Consider the following 27,681-nt stretch of genomic DNA (forward strand, 5'->3'; position numbering starts at 1 on the left):
GCCCAACCCACCCTCGTTCCGCGATCCATATGCGATTATGCGCGGTGGAGAGAAATGAAATAACAACAAATGAAAAAAGGTAATTTTCATATGGGTCAGTGTCACTACCAACTCGTTAAACATACTGGGACGGCAGATGGTAAGAATGCTAGTCGGGGGCAAGAGCCCTTTCACTAAATAATTATTATGCTCAGTTGATACCTCAGCAGACGACAAGACGCTAGGCGCTCTGTGAGCAAACATCTCTGAACAGAACAGCTGATTTTCCGCGTCGAGTTCCATAGACTTTTGTTGAAAGCGTCGATTGAGTTCTATTTACATCTGTGATCAGTCTGCAAGATGGCGGCCCGTGTTGTCGCAGCTGCGACGGTGAAAGCAGTAAAAGGTGTCAGGAAAGCAATACCAACTAGAGCAGCACTCGTACTAACGCCAGCAGCTGTCAACAAAGTGAAGGAGCTGATGAAGGCGCGTCCGGATAGCATAGGATTGAAGGTGAACTTCTGGAATTTTGTGAATGTTCACAACCGTGATGTAATGACCCCAGATTAGGATTGTCTCTTACGTTTGTTTTTCGTTTGGCATTACGCAATGCCGAGGGCTTGCGCATTGTTTCGTCAGCATTATTTGTCATTTTCTATCACACTGAGTATGGGCACCAGATAGATTGACTTAGTTGTATGCTTGATGACCCTAGTGACATAATTTTCGCATCAATCGTACGGGACTTGCTTTTCGAAAATACATTGGAAAACTCTTGAAAATAAATACGTTGCCAAAATATCTATTAATATTTTGGGATTAGTTAACGACGCGATACCGCGCCGATATAGGCCTACCGATGATGTCTTTAACTTGATGAATATACGACCACAATAAACCTATGTACCCTGTTAAGAAACCGCCAACGATATGTCAATAACAGCAGCATAATAAAATCTGACGAACAGGATCTCTACAAGCTTATGGGTTTTGAGCTGCGAATATTCCTGTTATTAAACATATATGAAAAACGTGAAAATGGGAAAAGAGAGCTTTGATCACGCTCGCGAATTCCACTCTGGAATGCGCAGTTTATATAAACAGGCAGACAGTGGCTTCACAAACTCGCAGCCGAACTATACCTTTCAACCTAGCCCATATATCGCTGGCTACATTACACTACATTCCAGTCCGTCGTGATTACGTCATAAAATCCGGCCTTTTGCAGACGATGCAGTTATCTATAATGCAGTACTGTCTGAAAGAAGCTGCATAAATATTCATTTAGATCTTGATGAGATTTCAAAGTGGTGCTGAGGTTGGCAGCTTGCTTTAATATTTAGAAATATAAAATTAGCACTTCACTAAATGAAAAGATGTAGTCCTATTACTATAATAAAAAGGAATTTTTGTTGTAATCGGCCAGCTCGTAAAAATACCTGGGCGTAAAACTTTGTAGGAATATGAATTGGAATGATCACATAGGTCCAGTCATGGGTAAAGTAGATGGTACACTTCGGTTTATTGGTAGAATATTGGGGAAGTGCAGTCAGTCTACAAAGGAGGTTCCATACAAATCACATATGGTACCTGTCATGCTTAAGTGTGCGGGACACTGAGGATATTGAACACATACAGAGAAGGGCAGCATGAGTGGTCATAGGTTTGTTTAATCTGCGGGAGAGTATCACAGACACAGAAGGAACTGAACTGGAAGACTCTTGAAGGTAGATGTAAACAATCCCAAGAAAGTCTGTTAAAGTTTCAAGAACAGGCTTTAAATGATTGCTCACGTACGGATTGTGAGGATAAGATTAGAATAACTACTACACTGCAGAAAGGCATTTGATCAATCATTCTTCTGTGCTTCATATGTGATTGGAACAGGAAGCAACCTCAATGACTGGTACATTGGGTGATGCCTTCTATTATACACCTCGAGTGGTTTGCAGGGTATAGATGTAGATGTAAAAAAATGACATTCATAGATATAAAACAGTCAAGTACAACATCCCCTAATGGGTCTCCATCACTATACCTTGCCTCTGTTCCTAAATTTCTGTATTGAAGAACATAGTAATGTAATTGTTCAAGTCAAAAAGTAGTTTAAAGTAGGTTTGGAAAGCTGATATACACACCTGTAACATACGGAAGATAACTAGATGTGAACCATATCCAACTGGCTGACAATTCTTGAAAAAGGACCACTGCACTTCGGTTGCAAATAAACTTACAAGATAGTCTCCATGGAACCAAATTTCCAACTCTCAAAGGTTATCTGGTGGAAAAGGAATTTTGCCGTCTTATTTATTTATTTATTTATTTATTTCTTACACCATGGATCCAACTGTGACAATTTCACATGGATGTAGTGTGTGTCAATTTTTACATTATCAATGACAAGTACTTGTACACTATGTTTACAGGTAAAGAATATAAAGTTACTTAACCACTACAATGATCCATAACACAATATAATGGAATGAGAATCCTTAGACCTACAGATTACAGGTATAAAACAAAGTAAATTAAACCTGAAAAGGTCATATAACCCAGACTGTTAAATATAAGCAGTTAACACTAAAAGAGTTACATATGTGACAAGAATGTTCAGCTTAATGTTCAATTTATATGATAATACATCTTATTTTAAGGCCGTTTCTCACTGTGTTTCATAAACTCTTCCAAACTGTAAAATGACATGGCTAAAAGAAATTGCCTCAGAAGCTCTTTAAATGTAGATTTGTTGGCAATTTCACATTTGATTTCTGGAGGAAGAGCATTAAATATCTTTATACCAGAGGACTGTACACCCTTCTGCACAATCTTCCAATTTTTACCTTCAGTGTGGAAATCATGTTTCCTCCTTGTGTTATACTGATGGTATTCACATAATGTATGTTTAATTTAATTTACAAATGTTGTTCTTTGTAATTGGTCTTGGTAGTGTGTCTAATCAAAATGGCTGACTCTAGGAAATAGAAGATACTGAAAGATTTGCTGTTGATATATTTTATATTAAATACTGTGTGCACCTGCTGTACCAATGTAATCACATAGGATCAAATTTAGTTCACTTTGGTATTTCAGTTTAGACTTTCAGCTTATTGTGGGGAGCTTGGCAGTGTACAGTTTTTTTTATTTGAAACCAGTTTCCCCAAGGGCTTTAGCAAATGTCAGAGGTGTAATTTCCCTTTCACTGTCAAATAGAACAATGTCATCAGCTTTTAGGAGCCATGGGCAACTGATTTCTTTGAGTAGGATATGAAAATTGGTGATGTTGCAAGTTTTCATGGATTTGGGGGTTTTCCTTGTTTGCGTTTGGTAATTGTATTGAACTTTGGTTGTTAGGTATTATGGTTATTGGTTTATAATCACTGGTTATGTTTTTGATATTAGTTGTGTGTTTTGGTTTGTTGTCCTGTAGACTTCATTATAGATAGGGTACATAAAGTTTTGAATAATAAATTTGACGATTTGAGTGGTTTGTTTTTTTTAGTACTTCATTTTAGCTGCCTTGTAGGTAAGTGAAATTTGTGGTATTGGGTTTGAGTTGTGTGTGGGTTTGTAATATTTGAGGCCTTCGTATGAGCTATATAGGTCAAAAGAAATTTGTGGTACCAAGTTTTCGAGTTTTGTATCGGTTACTGGTATTCTGGATCTTTGTTTGAGCTACACAGGGTGACTTTTCTCCACTGTTTACAAACTCTAGGGATTGACTGATGATTCCACCTGTCTGCTTTCACCCATGGTGTAAGGGTGTGATGGTGTGTGATGTCATTAGGGCACAGAGTTTGTTGGTTGATGTGGATGTAGATGATGTCTTGTGTTTGCTGGCACTGTGTGTGTGTGTGTGTGTGTGTGTGTGTGTGTGTGTGTGTGTGTGTGTTTGTGGTTTTGTTTTTCGTAGTTGTAGGTTTTGGTTTTTTCGTATCAATAGTTATGGTTTACTTATATAGGTCAAGGGAAATGACAGATTCTAGTTTTCGTAGTTTTTTTCTGTAGGTATTGGTTTTTTGGTATTGTCAGCTGTGGTCAAGGGAAATGTCTGATTCCAATTTCCGTAGTGTTTGCTGTAGGCATTGGTGTTTTGGTATCATCAGCTGTGGTCAAGGGAAATGTCCGATTCCAATTTCCGTAGTGTTTGCTGTAGGCATTGGTGTTTTGGTATCATCAGCTGTGGTTGACCTATATAGGTCAAGGGAAGTGTCAGATTCCTGTAGATTTTGTAATTATTTTTTTGTTCATCATTCTGTGTGTTTTGGGATCGCGGTGTTTTTTTACTGTTGTATTTAGCTTGTCCCCTCCCTAAAACCCTCAGTTGTCCCATTAGTTTGATTGTATTTTAGGAGAGAGACGTTATTGTCTTATGTATAAGTATTTTCGTGTTTGTTGCCATGTGTATGTAGTGATATCGTTGGCGCCATATTGGAGACGCTTAGCATAGCCATTTTCGCCATATTGATGACATCATGGGTCAGACAAGTAGAATCGGACACTTCTGTAAACCCTAAAGGCAAATGGCAGTGGTTGGCAGGCAGCAAGGTTGTATCAGGAGACCTATCCCCACTGACAACCACCACAGCATTCAATGCCCGCGACAGTGTTTCACCGTTTGTCTGAGACAGGGCCGTTTCAGGAAGCAGGAGATCGTGCAGGACATACCCAAAATGTTCGTACTCCAGTCTTGGAGGAAAATAGGATTTAACACTGCGGAAGGCAACCACCATGTTAGTATCGGGCAGTTGGCCTGCGAGTACAGGGTAAATGGAACAATTGTGTTGAACTTTTTCCACAACAATTTTTACTACCCTAATCATTTACAATATGTGGAGGACTTACCAGTGACTGACTTTCCACATCAGGAGGGGTTTTGTCAGTGGTTTCTTCACCAGGTAACCACAATTCCAGGTTTTGTCATCCATCCTACTCACAGATGAGGCCACCTTTAGGCAAAGTGGGGAAATACGGAAGCGTCCGATCCCACCCATCTGCTTTGACCCATGACATCAAAAATATGGCGGAAACGACCATAAACCACGATTCCAATATGGCGCACATAGAGTCGGTACGTACACGTTATAAGGACGAAAATATATCGAAAAACAAACACACACACTTTCCACAAAAAACCTAATTACACTAACGGGACAAGGGCGGATAATGGGGTGTTTTTGGGTGGGGGCAAACTAAATACAAACAAATTTAGACACCCACCCCCATACAAAACCACACAAAATGACGAAAAAACCTACTTCACAAAACTCCCCAAATACCACTAAACATATCATCTGGAATCGGACACTTCCCTTGACCTATATAGCTCAACAGCAGCTAGCGATCCCATAAATTAGGATCCAACACTTCCCTTGGCCTATATAGCTCAAAAACATCTCCCGATACCAATATCAACATACACAGCCACACAGTGGTATCGAACACTTCACTTGACCTGCGCACTGTAAATTTTATCCGTCATATCCATTCCTGAACAAAAACAACAATCGATTAATTTTACTAAACTTACCACACGATGTACAGCGAACACCACTAAATTAACCTTCACACAAAATCGTTAACTCACTGAAACGAATTCCACTACAAACACAGCCGACACTCGAACAATTCTGGATAATGAGCAAAAGCAAACTGAGCCCGTTACACCACACAAACGAAAATCCTGAACATACCACCAGAAACCACAACAAACCACAACACGACGTCATCTACAAACTCGCCACACTCACAAACCAAACTCCGCGCCGTCATGACGTCACGGGTCAAAGCCGACACGTGGGATCGGATGCTTCTGTCGACCCCAAAGTGGTATCTTCAACTTCCATAATAGTCATCTGTGGGATAGTTTGCAGAACTGTCACGGTATGGTCACAACGAATCATCAGCCTCGGTGCAGGCTGAATGTTTGGGCTGGGATAATTGACTAAAGTATTTTGGGACCAATCTTTCTTCCACGTTGCCTAACAGGCCGGAACTGTCAGCATTTCTTGCAGATGACTTTCTCCCCTGCTGGAAGTAGTGCCATTGATGATTCAAAGGGTCATGTGGCTGCCCCATAATAGTGCTCCAGCCCATTTTGCTTTTAACGTCCGGACATATCTCAGTCGTGTGTTCCCTGGTCAACGAATCGAACTAGGGGATCCAATTGCACAGCCTGCTTATTCATTGGACCTCAACCTATGTGATTTCTGGCTATGCGGCCATCCCAAAAGTATGAAATGTTCAGTGCTATTTTCGAGGATTTCAAATTGATTCCATATTTCTGGAAGACTCTTGCACTGTGCTGCACAAGCGGCTTGTAGTGAAATTGCGTGCTTATGGAATATCATCTCAACTATGTGACTGGATTCATGATTTCCTGTCAGAGAGGTCACATTTTGTAGTAATTGACGGAAAGTCATAGAGTAAAACAGAAGTGATTTCTGGCGTTCCCAAAGGCAGTGTTATAGGCCCTTTTCTGTTCCTTATCTATATAAACGATTGGGAAGACAATGTGAGCAGCCGTTTAAGGTTGTTTGGGGTCGACCGAAGCACCCGATCCCACCCGTCGGCTTTGACCCGTGACGTAAGGCTGTTGTGGTGTGTGACGTCACAGCGGCGCGGAATTTAGTTTGTGAGAGTGGCGTGTTTGTAGGTGTCGTTTTGATGTGATCGGTGGTGCTCTCTGGAGGTGTGTTAGGTGATGTTTTTGGTTTAGTTTGCGAGTGTGGCGTCATGTGTGAATTTTGGTAAATTGTTTTTTTTTATGTCTTTAGTAGGTATGGATATGACTGACAGGGTCAACAGTTTTCAGTTGTCAGCTATGATGGGGACAGTGCGTTGTCTCTAATAAAATTTCAACTATTCGGATTTTTGGATGAAGTTATGAAGTGTTCAGTGTGTCATGAAGAAATGAGGCTTACTTAAAGTTCCGCCATCTTTTACCAGTATGTGGAGATGTCATAAGGATAACAGGTCAAGGGAAGTGTTCGATCCCAGTGTGTGGCCGTGAATGTTGGTATTGGTATTGGGAGGTGTTTTTGGGCTATATAGGTCAAGGGAAGTGCTAGGTCCTAATTTATGGGATCGGGAGCTTCTGTTGAGCTGTATAGGTCAAGGGAAGTGTCCGATTCCAGATAATATTGTGTTTAGTGATATTTGGGGAGTTTTGTGATGTTGGTTTTTTTTCATCGTTTTGCTTGGTTTTGTATGGGGGGTGGGTGTCTAAATTTGTTTATATTTAGTTTGTCCCCACCCAAAAACCCCCTATTTCCCGTGCTTGTCCCGTTAGTGTCATTAGACTGTTTGTGGAACATGTGTGTGTTTTTCGAAGTATTATAGCCCCCATAATGTGTACGTAACGACTTTATATGCGCCATATTGGAATCGTGGTTTATGGTCGTTGCCGCCGTGTTTGTGACGTCATGGGTCAGAGCAGACGGGCGGGATCAGACGCTTCCGTATTTCTGTTTGCTGATGACGCTGTCGTTTATCGAAGATCAAAACAAATTGCAAAACAGGTTTAGAAAAAATGTCTGTATGGTGTGAAAATTGGCAATTGACCCTAAATAACAAAAAGTGTGAGGTGATGCATGTGAGTGCTAAAAGGAATTCGTTAAACTTGCATTACACGATAAATCAGTCAAATCTAAAGGCCATAAATTCAACTAAATACTTATGAATTCCAATTATGAACAACTTAAATTGGGAGGAAGACTTAGAAAATGTTGCGGAGGAAGGCTAACCAGAGACTACACTTAGAAAATGTAACAGGTCTACTAAGGAGACTGCCTATACTATGCTTGTCTGTCATCTTTTAGAATACTACTGCATGGTGTGGAATCCTTAACAGGTAGGATTGACGGACTACATTGAAAAAGTTCAAAGAAGGGCAGCATGTTTTGTATTATTGCAAAAATAGGGTGTAGAGTGTCTCTGAAATGATACAGTATTTGGGATGGACATCACTAAAACAAAGGCATTTTTCACTGTGGAGGAATCTTCTCACAAAATTCCGATCACCAACTTTCTTCTCAGAAAGTGTCAACATTTTGTTGATGCTGACCTACGTAGGGAGAAATGATCACCGTAAGGGAAATCAGAACTTGCACAGAGATAAGAGTGTTTGTTCTTTCTGCGCGCTGTACGAGCTTGAAATAATAGGGAATTGTGAAGGTAGTTCAATGAACACTCTGCCAGGCACTTAAATGTGATTTGCAGAGTATCCATGTAGATGCAGAACTTGTTGCTGTTGTCTCCTTAGTTTCATACTGTTGCTGGAATTAGAATATTTCATGGATTGTTTGTTTGCAGCTCTAATGACTAACGTCACTGTCACCAAATTGAAATGCGGGTGAGCAGCATCTCAGTGTCGCAGGTTGAGGCAGACTTGTTAATCCCGAGTTTTCTTTGTTGGGGATTTTATTTTGTGAGGGAGATATTCTAATACCTGTCAAGTATTTATTATTTAGCTTTTGTGTGGATTCTCTGCATAACCTTCCGCATCTTCGCCAGCAACGCTGTATCAGATTTCCTTCCTCATCTTTCTTTAATATAGCTAATGTTTTGTTTACAATAAAGTTGGTATTTGTGAAAAATTGAACTCTATCTTTCCTTTCTTACATTACAACCATCTCGTGTTGATTGTTGTCAGTAGTTGTTAGAACTCTGTTAGTTGCTGTGGTGTTCAGTCCACAGACTGGTTTGATGCAGCACTCCTCTCCGCACAACTGCTGCAGCCTACAGCCATTTGAAGATGTTTACTGTCTTTCTTCCTTTATCTCCCTCTACAGCAATTTTTGCCCACCCCCCTCCCGCCACACACACTTTTTCCTCCATAACAAGACTGCTTATTGGCCGACATGTCAGGATGTTTCATACTGACTGATCCCTTCTCGTAATCAGATTGCACCATAAATTTTTCTCCCCAGTTCAATGCAGTACCACATCATTAGTTATTTGGTCTACCCATGTAATCGGGCGAAATTTCAAAGGATTCTATTTTCATCTTGTCTGACATGCTTATCCTCCCATGTTTCACTTTCAAACAAGGCGATACACTAGACAAACACCTTCAGAAAAGACTTATTAACCACCAATTTTATATTCATTTCTCTTTTTCATAAATGCTTTTTTTGCTACATCCAGTCTTTCTTTTCCTCTTCACTTTGGCCATCGTCAGTTACTTTGCTGCCAAATAACAGAACTTCTGTTCTATTTTTAGTGTCTCATCTCCTAATGCAATACCTTCAGTATCATGATTTAATTTCGCTGCATTCCATTACCCTCATTTTCTTTTCGTCAATGTTCATCTTGTATCCTCATTTCGAGAAATTATCCATTCCATTCAGTTGCTCTTAGCTGTCTCTGACAGAATTAAAATGTAATCAGCAAACTTCAAAGTTTTTATTTCTTTTGCCTGTCCTTCAATTTCCTTTCCATATTTCTCTGTATTTGTAGACTGCAATCCTGTCTCACTTGCTTCTCAACCACTGGCAGGTCCTTTGATTTCGATTTGTGTGTTTTCTGTACAAGTTGTATTTAACCCTGCTACCTTTAGAACTTCAAGGAGTATCTTCTGCTCACCATTGTCAAAACCATTTTTTTTTAAATTAGCAAACTGTTTAAATCCAAAACTAGTTTTGTTTGACCTTATAGCGTGTTTAGTATGATTTGGTAATATTCATCTTCTTGTATCTTACTAAACTGCTTGGTCTTGCATCAGTCCTTATATATAAAAAAAAGTAAGAATCAGTGACAACTGGTTCTTGATTAATGTCAGTACTTTTGTAAAGATACAGTGAAAAATTAGGTATTCAGAAAAATTGAAAAGTGGCGATATCTTTAACATTAATGAAGAAATTGAAAGAATTTGTTTTCTTGTATATTAAGTTTTTTTTGTACAGGGTTTCATAAAATTTTATTTTTAAAACTATTATTTTTTGAAATGTGAAAGTTTCATCTACAGCACTCAATTATTGCGATTCTTTATTTACAGGAGTTTCTGTGCTGAAGTTATTACTTCATACATTTCAACTGTCTTTTAAATTATGTTACAGATTACTAATGACTAAAGTGTTTACATTTGAGTAATTGGTTAAGACATTATGAAACTTTTTTCCTTAAATTTCATTTCTCTAATTTTGCATATTGTATATACAAAAATTGCATTTCATTTGTGAAGTACTATCATCTTGGGTTTGAATTTATTTATTAAACTGAACAGAAATTTGTATACATGAAATTCAAAATTGTTCAGTTTCGTAATCTTGCGTATGAAATGATATAATGAACTTAGTTATCTTCAGCTCGTTAAATTACTTCATATAGTGTAACGTATTGATTAGCACAGATGAAAGGAATAAATACAATCATACATATTTGACAACATAACAAAAGCTATGACGTATCTAGTAGTACATTAAAATTGTGTATCACTTACTACTATGTGATATCTAAGAATGTAACGTTAGAGATTCCATGTCAGTAAAACTCACATCCAAACCCCAGTCCATAGAAAACTTGTCATTAGACAAAAGTACGTGCAGTTAAACCACCACCCTTTCAACACGAAATGCTTCCTTTCGTACAGCCTAGCGACCCACAGCAAACATACCTGCTCCACCACCAAATCCCTACGTGTCTGTTGTGACCGTCTCTTTCAGGCTTTCATCTCCTACAAATAGCCGTCAGACCTCAAAGGTGCTCTCCTTCTCTCGCCCTCTGACTAATACAGCTCCTGCTTGCAAAATAACTCGGAAGCGCCCATCTCCCTTTTGTCATCCACGATGATCCAAGTCTTTTATGCCTCAATACTCTGTCAAGGTTGCTACTTTAAGCCGAGCCCTGAAATGATGATGCCCACGCTGCCCAGCATCACCTTCCTTCAGTCTCCTGACCCCCATAACATCAGAGTCTAGCCTCATCACCTCGCCAAACCATTATCCCTACCCAAGTTTTCTATCTGTTCTAACACTCCTCTTACAAAAGTTGGAAGTTTCAGTGTTGTAATTCCTGTATTCAGATTTGTCATTTGAATGCAGTCCATAAGAAGATACATTCCCTCGAATGTTTTCCCGATCTAATACTTATCTCAGTGTGTGATGTCTTTATTGTCTTTTTCAGGTGTAATGTGTGTTGGAATATTGTCTCAGGTTTTTAAAGTACAAAGGGTGGGGTGGGGTGGGGGAGGGATAGCAGGGTAGCAGTGGGTGACAATGAAGTGCTGCCAGGGAGCATGAGGTGGAGAGGGGGTAGGGCAGCTATGTGGGGTTGGGAGGTTAGACAGAGGGCAGGGGGGGGGGGGGGGGATAGTGCAAAAGGAGACAAGTAAAAATACTAGGTGCAATGGTGGAACGAGGGCTGTGTACTGCTGGAATGGGAAGAGGGAAGGGGCTGCATGGCTGAGGAGAAAGACTAACGAAGGTTGAGGCCACGAGGGTTGCAGCAACGGAGGATATATTGCAGAGAAAGTTCCCACCTGTGCAGTTCAGAAAAAACTGGTGTTGGTGGGAAGCATCCCTATGGCAGAGGCTGTTGAGCAGTCATTGAAATGAAGTGAAGGATGTCGTGTTGGGGAGAGTGCTCAGCCACAGGGTGGTCCAGTTGTTTCTCGGCCACAGTTTGTCGGTGGTCATTCGTGCGGACAGACAGCTTGTCGGTTGTCATGACTACATAGAATGCAGCTCAGCTTAGCTTGCAGATCACGTGACAGGTTTCACATGTAACCCTTGCCTTTGATGGGATAGGTGATGCCTGTGGCTGGCCTGGAGTAGGTGGTGCGAGGATGTATGGAAAAGGTCTTGCATCTAGGTCTGTTACAGGGGTATGAACCATGAGGTAAGGGGTGGGAGCAGGGGCTGTGTAGGGATGGACGAGTACATTGTGTAGGTTCGGTGGACGACGGAATACTACGGTGGCAGGGGTGGGAAGTAGAGGTGGGTCGTTCGCGAACTAACAGATCCAAAGGAACGGTTCACCAAGATGAACGGAACGAGCGAGGAACGAATTCTAAGGAACGGTCTTTCGTTCCCGGGAACAGGAAACAGTCACTCTCGTTCCCGCAACGGCACGTCAGCCGGTCTCGTTCCAGTCTCGGCCCCGTTCCCGTCTGTCTCGGTCTCGGTCTCTGTCTCGCTATGGCGGACTCGTCCTTCTTCGCACGGACACTCGTCGCAGTTCCACTGCTGACTGCTCATAGTTAGTTCGGTATGAAGTTGTTATTCGTTTTGTTCACTTCGCACGCCCATTCTAGATCTGTTTCAAACCTTTTGTAAACTCTGAACTTCTGTTTCTTTTCGTACTCTATTCAGCGACCACGACTGGCAATTTAAATGTATTTTATAATTACGTAAACTACATAAAAATTACGTGGTATGTAATACGTACATATTTCCAGGTAACATAAAGGTGTATCAGCTTACTTCACTATTTCGATAAACATCAGAAGATGTTGTAAAAAAGCAAGATATTTTGTTATTACACAGGCAAAGGATGTCGGCACAGCACACACAAGTGACCATAATCCGTCTTTGTTTTATCCAAGGTAAAAGATCATGTTCATTGTTATGGAAGGCAGAGCGACTTACAACCGAATGAAGCCCGCACTTCGTAATCGAGTGTATGGTATCACATTTTGCAAAGAGAATAGTATAACTCCTACAATATTGTTTCAGTGGTACAGGGTGGCCCATGAAAAATTGGCCCAGAGTTCTGGACTGCTCATTGTTGCCTACCAATCATCATCTATTGTTTCGAAGTAGTTGTTTGCATTAGCTTATTTGTTATTCCTTCACTGCCTAATTAATACACGTTTATCCAGTCCGCTCGTAGCGGTCAACAAATCGTGCGTAGTTGGAGTGCGGTCTGCACTCGGGGCCGGTTTTTCGTGCGCCACCTCATATTAATTCACTGCGATCAGCCACATAACGCTACAGTTGGCTAAATGAGATGTTTTGCAGAATCACGAAAATTACAAGTGTGTGAGAATTCTTTTACGAATAAAAACTCTTTACTCGAGGAGGGAGGCAAGTGCCCCCTCTCGGAGCCTTCCATCTTCAGTCACCTATGCTACTAATTTTCAATTTTTCATCAGAACCATGTACAATGAGCGGTGAAAGAGGAAAAATGAACGGTTTTCAAAAAAGAGCTATCACCAGTGAACTGGTTCCTAAGGATGAACGACTTTGCTCATCTTTAGTGGGAAGGATAGTGGGCAGGGCATTTCTCGTTTCAGGGCACGACGATAGTTAGTCGAGACTCTGGCAGAGAATGTAATTCAGTTGCTCCAGTCCCAGGTAGTACCAAGTTAAGAGGGTAATGCTCCTCTGTGGCCGGACGGTGAGACTTTGGGAGGTGGTAGGAGACTCGTAAGGTAAGACGTGGGACATTAGTTTTCGTACACGGTCGGGAGAATAATTATGGTCTGTGAAGGCTTCGAGATCCTCGATATATTTCGAAAGGGACTGCTCGTCACTGCAGGTGTGAGAAACACGAGTGGCTAGACTACACGGAAGGGACTTCTCGGTACGGAACGGGTGGCAGCTGTCGAAGTGGGAGTTTTGCTGGTGGTTAGTAGGTTTGATATGGGCGGAGGCACTGATGTAGCCATCTTTGAGATGGAGGTCAACATCTAGGAAGGTGGATTGTTGGGTCGAGTAGGACCAGGTGAAGCAAATGGGGGAAGCTGTTGAGGTTCTGGAGGAACGTGGATAGGATGTCCTCGCCCTCGATCCGTATCGGAAACGTGTCACGAGTCAATCTGAACTAGGTGAGGTGTTTAGGATACTGGGTAGTTAGGAGGAAGGATTCCTGTAGACGGCCCACGAATAGGTTGGCACAGGATGGTGCCATCTGGGTGCCCGTAGCCTTACCCCGGATTTGTTTGCAGGTAATGCCTTCGAAGGAGAAGTAATTGTGTGTGAGGATATAGCTTGCCGTGGCGATTAGGAAGGAGGTGTTGTCGGTTTGGAAACCGTCAGGCATTGGGAAAGGAAGTGTTCAGAAGCAATAAGGCCATGGCCGTTAGGGATGTTGGTGTAAAGGGAGGTTGCATCAATAATGATGAGCGAGGCACTGTGTGGTCGAGGGACACGAACCGTGGAGTATCAGTGGAGGAAATGGTTGGTATCTTTCATGTAGGAGGGTAGGTTACGGGTAATAGATTGAATTTGTCGGTGTACGTGAGCAGAGATTCTCTCAGTGGGACACAGTAACCGGCCACAATGGTTCGTGCTGGATAGTTTGGTTGATGCACTTTAGGAAGCATGTAGAAGGCGGGAGTGCAGGGAGTGGTGAAGGTGAGCAGAGAGGCGGACTCAGAGGAGAGGTTCTGAGATGGCCGTAAGGATTTGACAAGTGACTGGACATCCTGACGGACTTCTGGAATGTGGCCATTGTGGCAAGGTTTGTAGGTAGATGTATCTGACACCTGGTGGAGTCCTTCTGCCAGGTAATCCGTTTGGTTCAAAACAACGGTGGTGAAGCCTTTGTGCTGGAGTGTGTTGCTTTGAACCATTTCTCTACCTCTTAATCCATGTTTACTTCTCACTCCACACAATGGGTAGTAATAAAGTTTTCATTGTTGTTGTTGCTGCTGCTGCTGCTGCTGCTGCTGCTGCTGCTGTTGCTGCTGTTTTCTTCTCCAGTCTGAAGACTGGCGTGGTGTTCCTGTGCATTGTAGCTGGTTATTTTGTCTGTGGCCTGTTAAGTTGATACTACTAATTGGCTCACATTGTTAATCTTCAAAAGGCTCAGATGCTGTTACCAAAATATTAAATTAGTTACTGGAAGTATCGTGCTCAATGTAACATGAAATTTTGTAAATGAGTATGGTACTGCTTCAACAGACATGACATATTCTTGGCTTCAGTGACAGTAGCTCTTCCTATTAATATTTGTTTATCAGGAGCACTACAGTAATCTTTCCATCAATGGTGGACAGTGTGAGATAAGACAACAGCATAGAACACATATTTGACAGATAAGAGATTCTTTCTCGTTCTCCGTGTCGTCCTCTTCGTTGTCGTGGCACAATTTACTCGCTTGTACACTGTGCTCCTTCTGCATGTGAACCTGCAGCACAGAGTAACTGCCAAATGAGTGAGTGTCACAAGAAGTAGTAAAACTGCTGTTGTTGCTTCACCTTGACGATGTGCTGAATCAGGGCCAAATCTGAATGGGGTGCAGAGGAGGTACTTGTCCAGGCGGCAGAATTTTGCAGCAGCAAATTTTTGATGGAATTTTATTTTTAGATTAAGTATAAAATATTTATGCCAAATCTTCATAAAAAATAGTCATAGAACTATAGATATATAAAAAAAGTGCAATCAAAAAGTGATACCATTCAATAAAACTAAAGTTCTTCCAAGTTAATTTGCAGGCTTTTGTGGCCGTTGTCACTGAAGTTAAAATCTTCTGGGTTATTAGGCCGCGTCACGTTTCTTCTAAAATGTTAATGTTCGACATTTTGACCCCTCTGCTGGGATCTTCCTCAGGATCTTTTGGTGTCTGCTACAGCTAGAACAGTGTTCTAGCAGTAGTGGATAGGATTGACGGAGAAACTCAAAGTTCAAAGAAGGGCGGTTTGTTTTGTATTATCGCGAAATAGGGAGAGAGTGTGATGGATAAGATATGCAGGTTGGAGTGGTAATCTTTAAAACAAAAATGTTTTTTGTTACAGTGAGATCTTTTCAAGAAATTTCAATCGCCAGTGTTCTCCTCTAAATATGAAATGATCACTGTAATAAAGTATGAGAAGTCAGGTGCTCGCACAGATAGATTCGTGAGTAAATGTTTTTCCTGAGCTATGTTAGTGTGTGTATTAGTAAAGAAATAGTGTGCAAGTGATTAGGTGAACACACTGCCATGCACGTAAGTGCAAGCTGTATAGTAGATGTAGTATCAGATATTCACAGGAAGACTTGTTAAGGCTGCCCATGTTAGAAATAATGGAGAGAATGGTAATGGAGCTGAGAACCAGGTTTAAAGTACTGGAGAAAATTGTTTTTTTCTGTGGTATCCAAGCTCAAGAAATGGAAGTGGAGGGAGTCAAAGGTCAAAGCAGCAGAATTGGCAGGTATCTATGTAGGATATTTTAACAAGCAAGAATTTATTTTTGAAATTGAAAGTTTTGAACACCGTGATCTGGCAATGTGGAGAGGCTAGCAAGATCATATTGCATCATCCACGTTTAGTTAATTTATAAAAATAAATTGGTAGAGGGCCTTAAAAATATTCCTTATCGTGCCAGTTTCTATTTCCTCTAGAGAACGCAATTCCAGCCAGCTGAAATGAATTAAAAACTTTTTTAAGGAATACACTGCCATTTGACTCTATATTCCCTATGTACAATCTAGATTTCAGATTTCACACCATTGTCAAGTACAGTGAATGGAGACACATTAATGCATTTTGCTGTGTACTGTGGAGGATGACATATTATTTTACACCATTATTGAATACAATGTTCTTTTACATCTACATGATTACTCTGCTATTCACAATAAAGTGTCTGGCAGAGGGTTCAATGAACCAACTTCAAGCTGTATTTCTACTGTTCCACTCTTGAATGGTGTGCGGGAAAAAACAAGCGCTTAAATTTTTCTGTGCGAGCCCTGATTTCTCTTATTTTATCGTGATGATCATTTCTCTCAGTATAGGTGGGTGCCAACATGTTTTCACAATTGGAGGAGAGAACTGGTGATTGAAATTTCACGAGAAGATCCTGTCGCAATGAAAAACGCTTTTGTTTTAATGATTGCCACTCCAATTCACGTATCATGTCTGTGGCACTGTCTCCCCTATTTCACGATAATACAAAACGAGCTGGCGTTCTTTGTACTTTTTCGATGTCATCTGCCCGGTGGATTAGTGGCGAGGTCCGTTGTGGCGGCCAGCCTGTGGATGATTTAGGTGGTTTTCCATCTGCCTTGGCGAATGCCAGCTGGTTCCCCTTATTCCACCTCAGCTACACTATGTCGGTGATTGCAGCGCAAACACTGTCTCCACATATGCGTACACCATGATTACTCTACCATCCAAACATTGGAGCTACACTCATCTGTTATGAGATGCTCCTGGGGGAGGGAGGGGGGGGGGGGAGTGACCACTGGGGGGGCAGGCCGAACCACACAATAAGCCTGGGTTCGGTGTGGGGCAGCGGTGGGGTGGGTGGACTGCTGTGGCCTATTGCGGGGTTGTGAACCACTGAGGGCTATGGCGGGATGAAGCCTGTTGTTTCTAGGTCCCCAGTTTAATACATTACAATAAGCACAGCAAAGGTGATTGAATCTGAGTATAATAGTCATAGAGCACAATGTGCCACTTCCATGAACTATGATGAGATCATAAATATTTTTGCAGCAAAAAAATTCGGAAACTGAAATTTTAAATTTAATATTTGCGCAATGAGTACTGGTTATCTTGTTTTACTTTTTCGGATTTTTAAATTGTTTTGACTTTAATCTTAATTCAATCAGTAAAATAAGTTAATGTAATGAGATGGTTGTATTTGTTTTGAAATATATTACTTATATTACTTTTATGAAACTGTTGATTTTTATGAGTGTTGGGATGAGAGAAGGGATGGCAAGTTTAAAATTGACAACCCCCTCCTCCCCGAAAAATAAACAGTTTACATGCACAAATAGTAACAAAAACTTCCGAACAGCTTGATCCTACATTACTTAACAAATGAAAATACTTTAAACTGTCATGTTCATCGTTGTCAATAGATAGCTGTTGGCTAACACTTCCCTTTCCTCACACACTCGTTTGATGCAGCTCTCCGTGTCAGTCTGCTGTTTAGAAGCCTTTCTGTCTCTGCATAGCTACTGCACCCTACACCCGTTTGAACCTGCTTGATGTAGTCACATCTTAGTCCTCATCTGTGATTAAGGCCTGCCCCCCCCCCCCCCTCCCCTCCCCCACCCACCTTCACATGCACACACATCCTGAGGCATCAAGGAATCATGATTTGGTTCTAGAATACCAAATGATGATTCCTTGATGTCTCAGGACGCGACATATCAAACAGTTCCTTGTTTTAGTCGAGTTGTGCCACAAATTTCTTTCCTACTCAATTTTACTCAGTACCTCTTTCTTAGTTGTTTAATCTACTTATATAATCTCTAATATTATTCTCTAGCACCACATTTAAAAGTTCCTGTTCTCTTCTTGTCTGAACAACAAATAAGCCACCAGGTCCAGACGGAATCCCAATTTGGTTTTACAGACACTGGTCCCTTACTTACCTTGCATTTATTGCAAATTTCTCACTCGGTGCTAAGTCCTGAGTGGCTGGAAGAAAGTGCAGCTGACCGCTGTACATCAGAAAGGTAAAAGAACATACCTGCACAATTGCAGCACATTAGTTTGCTGCAGAATTCTTGAAGATATTCCGAGTTTGAATACAATAAATTTCCTCGAGACGGGAAAACTTCTGTCCACGAATCGGCACAGTGCTAGAAAAAGTTGTTCGTGCAAAACTCGACTTGTTCTTTTCTGACGTGATATGTCGCTAACTGTGGGTTCCGTATTCCTAGATTTCTGGGAAGTGTTTCGCACGGTACCCCACTGCAGAGTATTAATGGAGATAACAGACATCAGTGGCTCGAAGACTTCTCACTTGATAGAACCCGGTACGCTGTCCTCGACAGCGTGTCCTCGTGGAAGTGTGGTAAGACTGTGCTTGTTCTTTATGTACGTAAATGAGAAACTTAACATTAGGGCTGGTGACTGTGGAGTAGATGAAGTTATGAAATTCTGCTACCTAGACAGCAAAGTAACCCAAGTCGCTCATACGGAGGAGGACATAAAAAGCAGACCGGCACTGGCAGACAGAGCACTCTTGGCCAGGAGAAGTCTACTAGTATCAAACATGGGTCTTGGTTTGAGGAAGAAAGTTCTGAGAATTTACGTTTGGAACACAGCATCGTGTGGCAATGAAACACAGGCTGTGGGAGAACTGGAACAGAAGAGAATCGAAGCATTTGAGATGTGGCGCCACAGATGAATGTTGAAAATTAGTAAGGTAAGAAATTAGGAGGTTCTCCAGAGAATCGGCATGGGAAGGAATATATAGAAAACACTGACAACAAGAAGGGACAGATGGTAGGACATCTGCTAAGACATCGCAGAGTAAGTTCCGTAGTGCTAGACAGGGCTGTAGATAGTAAAAACTGAAGAGGAAAACAGAGATTCGAATGCGTCCGGCAAATGGGTGAGGATGAGGATGTAGGTCGCAAATGCTACTCTGAAATGAAAGCATTGTCACGAGAGAGGAATTTGTGAAGGACTGCATCAAACCAGTTAGAAGACTGATAGCTCAAAAGAAAAAAAAATCTGATGGACAACGGACGGAGGGAACAGGAATCTGTGGCTGTTTGCTGACGGTGCTGTGGCGTACAGGAAGATGTCGAGGTAGCGTGTGGAGCATGTATGTAAATGTACAGCTGTTTACCGTCCTCGCTTCAGTTCGATACATGGCTGCACTCCACAAATACCACCAGAAAAAGAGTTCCTAAAACTTAAATCTTTGTTTGACATTAACAAATTGCTCTTTTTCAGATATGCCATATTCGCTATTGCCGGAGGGTATTTTGTGTCTCCTCAACTTTGGCCATAGCCAGTTATTTTGCTATCCAAATAGCGGGACTCCTATAGTGCCTCAAGTATCTCATTACTTAATGTAATCCCCTCAGCATCACACGATTTAATTACACTGTATTCCATTTACCTTGTTTTACTTTTATTGATGTTCGTCTTGTCTTTTCGAGACACTATCCATTCCGTCCAACTGCTCTTGCAAGTCTTTTGCCTTCTGACAAAATTAAAATGTACTATGCCGTGCTGCTGTAATCTGAGAAGGCTCATATAATGTTGCGTCTTGTATGTAAATTATCTGTGTACTTTCTTGTCTCGATTTAGCACGTCATCGTAGGTTTATTTTCCCAAAGATGTATCGAGACTATAGATTCGTATTTTGCAAGTAAAACTTACTGTAGTAAAATTGTTTATCGTTCATTGAAATAAATAGTGTAACTTACTATACCGTATATTGTGGCAGTGGCATAACAGCTTCAAATGTTGAAAAGGTACAGACGTGATCTGCAAATCACAAAGTTATCATTTCTCCTCCGTGAACTTTAATTGCATTTCCAGATTTCTGTTTGGTTTCCTTTACTGCTTCCTGAATGTGCAGACTGAATAACGCTGGAGATAGGCTACAGCCCTGTCACATTCCTTTCTCAACCACTGCTTCTTCTTTGTGGCCTTAGACTCTCATAACTACAGTATGGTTTCTGTAAAAGTTGTAAATATCCTCTTCCTCTCTGTATTTTATACTGCTGCCTTCAGAGTTGTGTATTGCTGTCAACGAAATAAGTTAGTTTGTCAATAATACGTTTAAAGTCATGTAACACATTTCTAGTATAAGTTCTGCAACCAGTGCTTCTCGACGAAAGATTTATTTCACCATAACTATTTTCGTGCCTGAGCTCGTCAGGTGGCAGTGAGGATTTCTCATAAATTTCATATTATTTTGGTCCTATGAAGTGAAATGTCAGGAGATTGTTTATTTTCTCTACAAAAGATTTTCATTATGAAACTTTCTGGCAGATTAAAACTGTGTGCCAGACGGAGACTCGAACTCGGTTTCGCAGGGGAACTCCTGTGAAGTTTGGAAGGTAGGAGATGGGGTACTTGCAGAATTGAAGCTGTGAGGCCGGGTCATGAGCCGTGCTAGGGTAGCTCAGTTGGTAGAGCATTTTCCTGTGAAAGGCAAACGTCCCGAGTTCAAATTGCAGTCCAGTACACAGTTTTAATCTGACAGAATCGGCAAACACTTTGCCGAAGAGTGAAAATTCATTCTGGAGGCTTGTCATAGTGTTAAAGATATTTACATTTTATTTACTTTAGGGAAGGTTATTCTTTATGCAGTACGGCATAGGGTTGTGTGTAATTAATATGGACAATGCTAAATGTGAACATGACAAAAAGACAAGATTCGTGTTATATTACAGGACCAAAATAATGTGAAATTTCCACAAGAAAACCTCACTACTGTCTGATGGTAGGCTCAGGTCTGAAACTAGTAACAGTGTGATAAAGCAGTCATCAAAAAGTGCAACTGATTGCAGATTTTTCCTTCAAACAGATGGAAAAAATTATAACACCCAAAAAAATTACATCTACATCCATACTCCACAAGCCACCTGTCGGTGTGTGGTGAAGGGTACCTTGAGTACCTCTATCGCTTCTCCCTTCTATTCCAGTCTCGCATTGTTCGTGGAAAGAAGGATTGTCGGTATGCTTCTGTGTGGGCCATAATCTCTCTGATTTTATCCTCACGGTCTCTTCGCGAGATATACGTAGGAGGGAGCAATATACTGCTTGACTCTTCAGTGAAGGTATGTTCCCCAATTAATTAATGTAGAGTACTGAAATTTTGGGAATGCATTTTTCTAGATAACATATTTAAGTGGTCAACACTACAAGATCACAGGTTAATGTGAGTGTGAGAGAAGCCATTGCAAATGTGAAATTCTAGTAAATTAGTAACCAGTGTCACAGCTATAATGTTGAATGCAAACTCCCAAACGGGCACACATTGTATTGTACAGACGCGAGACGTCAGTTTGTCGGATGGTTTTCCAAGCTTGCTGCACTTGGTCAGTCATGACGGGGATGGTTAATGCCGGTTGTGGATGACGTCGGAGATGCCATATAATGACAACCTGTACGGCTCGATTGGAGAGAGATTTCGTGGTCGAGCAGGCCGAGGCGACATGTAGACACACTGTAAAGCGTGTTGCGTTACAACAGCTGCATGTGGGTGTTATCCTGCTGGAAAACACCCCCCAGAATGCTGTTCTCGAATGACAGCACGACAGGTCGAATCACTAGATTGACGTACAAATTGACAATCAGGGTGTGTGGGATAACACCTGGAGTGCTCCTGCTGTCATACGGTTTGCATCCCAGATAATAACTGCAGGTGTAGGTCCAGAGTGTCTAACACGCGGACAGGTCGGTTGCAGGTACTCTACTGCTCTCCTCGTAACAAACACACGACCGTAACTGGCAGAGAGGCAAAATGAGCTTTCACCAGAACACCAACAGATCTCTGCCCTGTTCTCCAGTTAGGTCTCACTTAACACCACTTGAAGTTGCAAATGGTGGTGGTTCGAGGTCAGTGGGATGTGTGCTACAGGGCAACGGATCAGTAACAGTTTCTTGTGCCAATGCTGCTTAAGTTGCTGCTGCAGATGCAGTATGATGCATCAGAGCCATACACTGAACGTAATGGTCTTCCCTGTGGGCAGTGCCACTCGGCTATCCGGAACTCGGCCTCCTTGCGACCCTACATTCCCGTGACCACCGCTGCCAGCAGTTGTGTACAGTGGCAACATTACCGCCAAGTGATTCCGCAGTGTCAGAGAAGGAACCTCCAGCTTCTCTTATTACACACACTCTTTCAAAGTCGGTGAGGTGTCGATAACAGCGTCTTCGTCACCTTAAAGGAATTCCTCACTAACATCAGCTCACCACGTCCAGTCTCAGAGGTAACTAGCAATCGCGACCGTTACAGCAGGTACTTAAAGCAAATCTGAGTTGCATCCTCATAGTGGCATTAAGAGCAGCTGGTGCATAAGAATCATCTTTCAGATGTAGAAATATGCCTACCAACTTTTGTTTATATCCCACAACTCCTCCTTGGTGTCCCAAGGTGTGTGTGTGTGTGTGTGTGTGTGTGTGTGTGTGTGTGTGTGTGTGTGTGTGTGCGTATTTTTGATGAAGGCCTTACTAGCTGAAAGCTTTGTTTCTGATAGTCGTTTTGTTGTGTCTATGTGCGACTCAGCATATCTGCTGTATGGTGAGTAGCAACTTTCCTTTTCGTGTGTATTTAAAAAAACAGCTGCAAGATTCTTGAACTGTTACGAATAAAATAATGTCCTATGTAAAATGTAAGGCTGTCAGATTTCAGTGTCCTAATGCCGCACCTCCCTTATTCCCCAGGTGGGCGTGCGGCAGCGCGGCTGCAACGGGCTGAGCTACACGCTGGAGTACGCCGCCGAGAAGGGCCGGTTGGACGAGGAGGTGGTCCAGGACGGGGCGCGCGTCATCATCGACCGCAAGGCGCAGCTCACGCTGCTCGGCACTGAGATGGACTACGTCGAGACGCGCCTCGCCTCGGAGTTTGTCTTCAACAACCCCAACATCAAAGGCACCTGTGGCTGCGGCGAGAGCTTCTCGGTGTGAGTGCGGCAGTCGGAGGCGTTCGCCGCACGGGAGAGGTCTCGCCGTTCTGCGTCTCCTTTCCGTCTCGGCCCGTGTCGACACTGTGGCGACCTTGCTTAGCTCAGTAATGTTCCTGTTTAGTTAAGTTTTTTTCCTGCTAGATGTACCTGCCAGTTATGACAGTACTAGATATATGGTGCTACCTGAGTGTTTTCAGGATTTGACAGTTTTGGAGAGTGCAAGAGTAAAAGCGAACTGCAGGATCGATACTGACTTTTTTCACAGCAGAATCCTCGGGTAAAATGTTCTCGGTTAACTCACTGGTGAAATTCAGATGACGTCAGACATATTTCAGCAGTCTGGGTGGGGCTCCCAGTCTCGCGATACGGCAGCTTCCGGTCGTGCACCCTGTGTCGTCGTGACATTACGGGGTGGGGAATGCCGAAGTGTTGCCCTCTCCTGCCAGACGGTGAGTTTACACGCACACTGGCTGGTGTCACTCGCACACTCTGCACGGTAAACTGTACGCTCCCTCCTCGCCTGGTATTTCTCTCACGTGACGTTAACGCGGGAGATGCACAGCTGGCAGGTCGGTGATGGTGCTCATCTTTTGTGCACTTGCGGTTTATATTTAGATGTAACAGACACCACTTTGGTACAACACACTTGTCAGTCTTTTTTTGAGAAATAGAGGTTCAGAACCTTGTGATCCTGCCACGTACCGCACGAAAGTGCCGGTTGTCGAGCGGCGGTGTCAGCGTGGCCGGTTGAGGTGGCGTACTAAAAGCCTGCTCAATCCTACTGCACCTGAATTGTCCTCCAAACACTCTTGTTGGTACAATGAAAGTTTGTTTAGAAAACATCAGTATAATAATCATAGTAATACATTCGAGCTTGTATTGCAGGAAAATTATACCAGGCTATGCTTAGAATAGTGTGAAATTTATTGAAATATGCATATGAATATCGTCATCATCAATCATCATCATCATCCATTATCACACCTCAGTTACAGCTCACTGAGAGTCTGCGACAGTGATCCGTCATTAGTCAGTCAGTTTACTCATTGCCGAGTGTCGTGACCTTATTTCTCGAGTACCTGAATCTTTAAAAAGTTGTCTCCACTCGGAGCTCTTCAGCGCTTCCCAATATGTGGAGTGATAGGCCACTAATCTTCTTCACTTTACCCAGTCAACCTGTTCCTGCTCTTCCTCGTAGTCTTCTGCCTTCAGTTTTGCTTCACGAAATAATCTTTCTGAAATTATCCCCTTCCCTCCTCAAAAAGTACCCATGAAAACTGTATCTATCTTTGACTGATGCAGAAAGCTAAACTTGTTATGCTAAATTCTTCTAGAAGATAAGCTCCGGTTCTTCTTTCTGTCCGAGGTACACACATCTTCCGCCAATACCGCATCTCTAAGGCACCAATTCTGCTCGTGTGACTAGCTTACACAGTCCAAGTCTCGCAGCTGTATAACAACACAGGGAGCGCCAGTGATTCCACCGAGCATATCTTCTTTGTTTTGGATGTTGCCTGGTTCTGCCAGATCGTGGAGAGTTTGGCTGTCGAGACTTAACAAAGGAGATTTTGATGTTTTATTTCCTTATCATAGTTTCTTATCATTGATAAGAGATCAGATATACAGTCATTCAATACCTCCAGATTCTCCAAGCAATCTGCAAGTTGGATTTGATCTGTATTTAGAAATAAAAAAAATGCTTTTCAAAACAACCACCATCATTATTTCTTCTTCTTCTTCTTCTTCTTCTTATTATTATTATTATTATTATTATTATTTTCTGGCCATCGAGGACCATGTTAAGTCCTGTTATATTTGGCAGTGAACTTCATTTTCTTTGAAGCGCAGAGTTTGATTGGGTTTGCTTACGTTCCTCAATCCACAAGGACGGCCTTTTCTTTTTGGTCGCTCGTCTTGGTATAGCTTGTTTGTCACCAATTTCTTGTGGAAGAGATCTCTATCACAAGCATCTTAAGATTTGATTTGTAAGAGTTGGAGGTCCTAGTAACCTTTTACTGGAAGTCTGTGACCCTTTGTCAAAGTTTATTAGTACATGATCTGTTTCAAGGTTTTCCTAGTGTTTCTGGGGATCGATTTGAATCTAATTACTGACATTTAGTGATCTGTAGCCACATTTATGCCCTACTCAAACTTAGATTTGTAATCTCCGTACTCTTTCTACTGGATATTGCGACTTGAAAAATTTCGATCTTTCCTGCAGTTCGGACAGGAAATGGCCAAATTGTCTGGCTTCTGGGTAGTTGCCAAAAGTGGGTCGGTGTGACCAGCAAGTTGAGAATTTCACATCTGGAGACCAGTATGTAGGTCACTTGTCCTGTGGGCAGGATAGCGTCTAATCACTCTTCCATACTTTCATTCTCAAATATGTAAGAAGCTTCGATATTTGCAACCGATTAAGCAGGTCGTTTTAGAGTCGCAGCATATGTGATTCTGACCATTGTAGATTCCTTGAGGGTCCTTTTTTGAGCTCTACTGCTTTCCGAAAAATCTGATCTGTTGCAATATTGAAGTCTTTAGAGGAATATTTGGGGGAAAAAATATCAATAGACAGGAAGGCAACAGAGTAGGTTTGAGTAGAGTAGTCTCTCACCTTAGCTGGTTATGGTAACATTGCTGCTACACGGCTGACCCTCTCGTACGGTATCTGACAGCTTCGTAACACGTACGTCAGTCCCAGAAATGCTCAAAGTGCTTCATACTAGAGTGGCATTTGTTATATCTAAGTACGTACTAAAAGTGCGTGAAAGATCGCTGAAGAAGTGTCTTGTGTGCACTTCCCTCATAAGAGTGTAGAGTCACTGTTAAAGTTATCACAGTCTGATTTGAATGCATCACCTAAAGTGATAGTCCTGCAATTTCCTGCTCTCGTGGTACGTGTAGCAGCTTTTATGCTTCGAAGTTCGTACCTGTGATCAGATTGCTGTGCTGTTCACTGGAGTTGCTATTGTCAGATTGCAGTGGATGTTGGAAGTTGTGGGAATTTCCCATAAAAAATATGGCAGCTGGAGGGTGCAGCTTTCGTATTACTGGAGGCCTGGAAAATGCTTGCAAAACCACGTACATCCAGTATTCGAGCTCTGCAAAATAATGGGCACTTCTGTATGGATGTGGTATTGTAGCTCTGCTCATTTGTGTTATAGTGTTCAGAATGCAGCCTTCTGCTTTGTACAGGGTCAAAAGTTTCCATGTCTCTCCTGTTAGTCTTCCTGCTTTGTTACGCAGATCTTTGAACCGAGACTGGTGCTTGTTTCCACCGGGCCTTTCCCTACTACAAATTTTTCAACAGTTTTGGAATTTGTAAAATAGCTATAAAAATCACTTCTATTGTGTGGGAGCTAGCATAGTTTGTGATGGGAATTAATTTTTCTAATTTTGTCTGGACAATGTGAGTATACTTTACCAATTTCAAATAAGAGGATTCCACATTTTCAATAAAATTAGGCAATAAACTGTTATAATGTTGATTACACTCATTATTTTCTGTGCTATCCTAAAGGTTGTTGACACATTATGTTAAAAAGAAAGTAACCCTAGATTCTCTGCAGCAGGTTCACAGGAGAAAGTTTTACAGTTTCACACACCTCGTGTAGCCCATAATTATTTCATCATGCCACCATTCACTTAAAGCTGGTGAAAAGCTTTCTGTGTCAGCAACCACAAAGGACAGAGCAAATGTCAGTATTAAGTTTTTTTTTACTTCACATGACCTTTTTTCTGCACCTCATACTGTTGTCCTTTCAACTGAGCTGCCACAGATGTACGAATACAGAAATCCAGCCAAACATTACCTTTCCGTACGGTGCAAAATTGATAATTTTATGTTATTAAAAATAGGAATGCAGTGATCCAAAATTAATGAAAGAAAATAGTAAAGAAAAGCAAACACTGTTAACTTCTAAAATGCTTGTTGTAAGTGATGCAAGATAGTTTCCTGTCTAAAGCTCTGTGATTGTGACTCTATTATACAGTATATACTGCCCATGTTCCAAAGATCAGCTGTTTCAATGCTCCCACTGTTATCATTCTTCATTGACTTTACCTTTAGCATAAAATGTAGTACTTACTTTTGTATCAGTTCCACAGTGTTTTCAAACTGTGAATCATTCCTGCAAACCAAATACCAGTATATATTCTAAACTTGTACATAGATTGTGCACCTCTTGTGGGCGATGAAAACAAACTTTTTTCTGTACATAGCACATTGTTAAACTGTACATATTGATATTTTTGTTGTTTTTTTGTTATTAAAAGCCAAAAATTTCTGTTGCGGAACTTCATTTACATTTTTTTTTTTTTTTTTTTTTTTTTTTTTGCAATTGACCCGATTTTCCTTGCATATGAAAACACCAGCTTTGTCCTCATATATAGAACTGTAACCACAAATAAAAATTATAGATAATTGGAACAAACAGTATACAACTGTGTC

General features: G+C 41.6%; 1 protein-coding gene across 1 annotated transcript; it reads left to right on the plus strand.

Moving 5' to 3' along the window:
- Positions 1-336: 336 nt before the first annotated feature.
- On the plus strand, positions 337-27,532 carry LOC124553652 (iron-sulfur cluster assembly 1 homolog, mitochondrial). Its single transcript, XM_047127531.1, has 2 exons — positions 337-492; positions 22,993-27,532. The coding sequence occupies exons 1-2, from the start codon at positions 340-342 to the stop codon at positions 23,233-23,235; spliced, it is 396 nt and encodes a 131-aa protein (XP_046983487.1). The 5' UTR covers positions 337-339; the 3' UTR covers positions 23,236-27,532.
- Positions 27,533-27,681: the final 149 nt, after the last annotated feature.

This window comes from Schistocerca americana, chromosome 11, assembly GCF_021461395.2.
Source record: "Schistocerca americana isolate TAMUIC-IGC-003095 chromosome 11, iqSchAmer2.1, whole genome shotgun sequence".
NCBI classification, from domain to species: domain Eukaryota; kingdom Metazoa; phylum Arthropoda; class Insecta; order Orthoptera; family Acrididae; genus Schistocerca; species Schistocerca americana.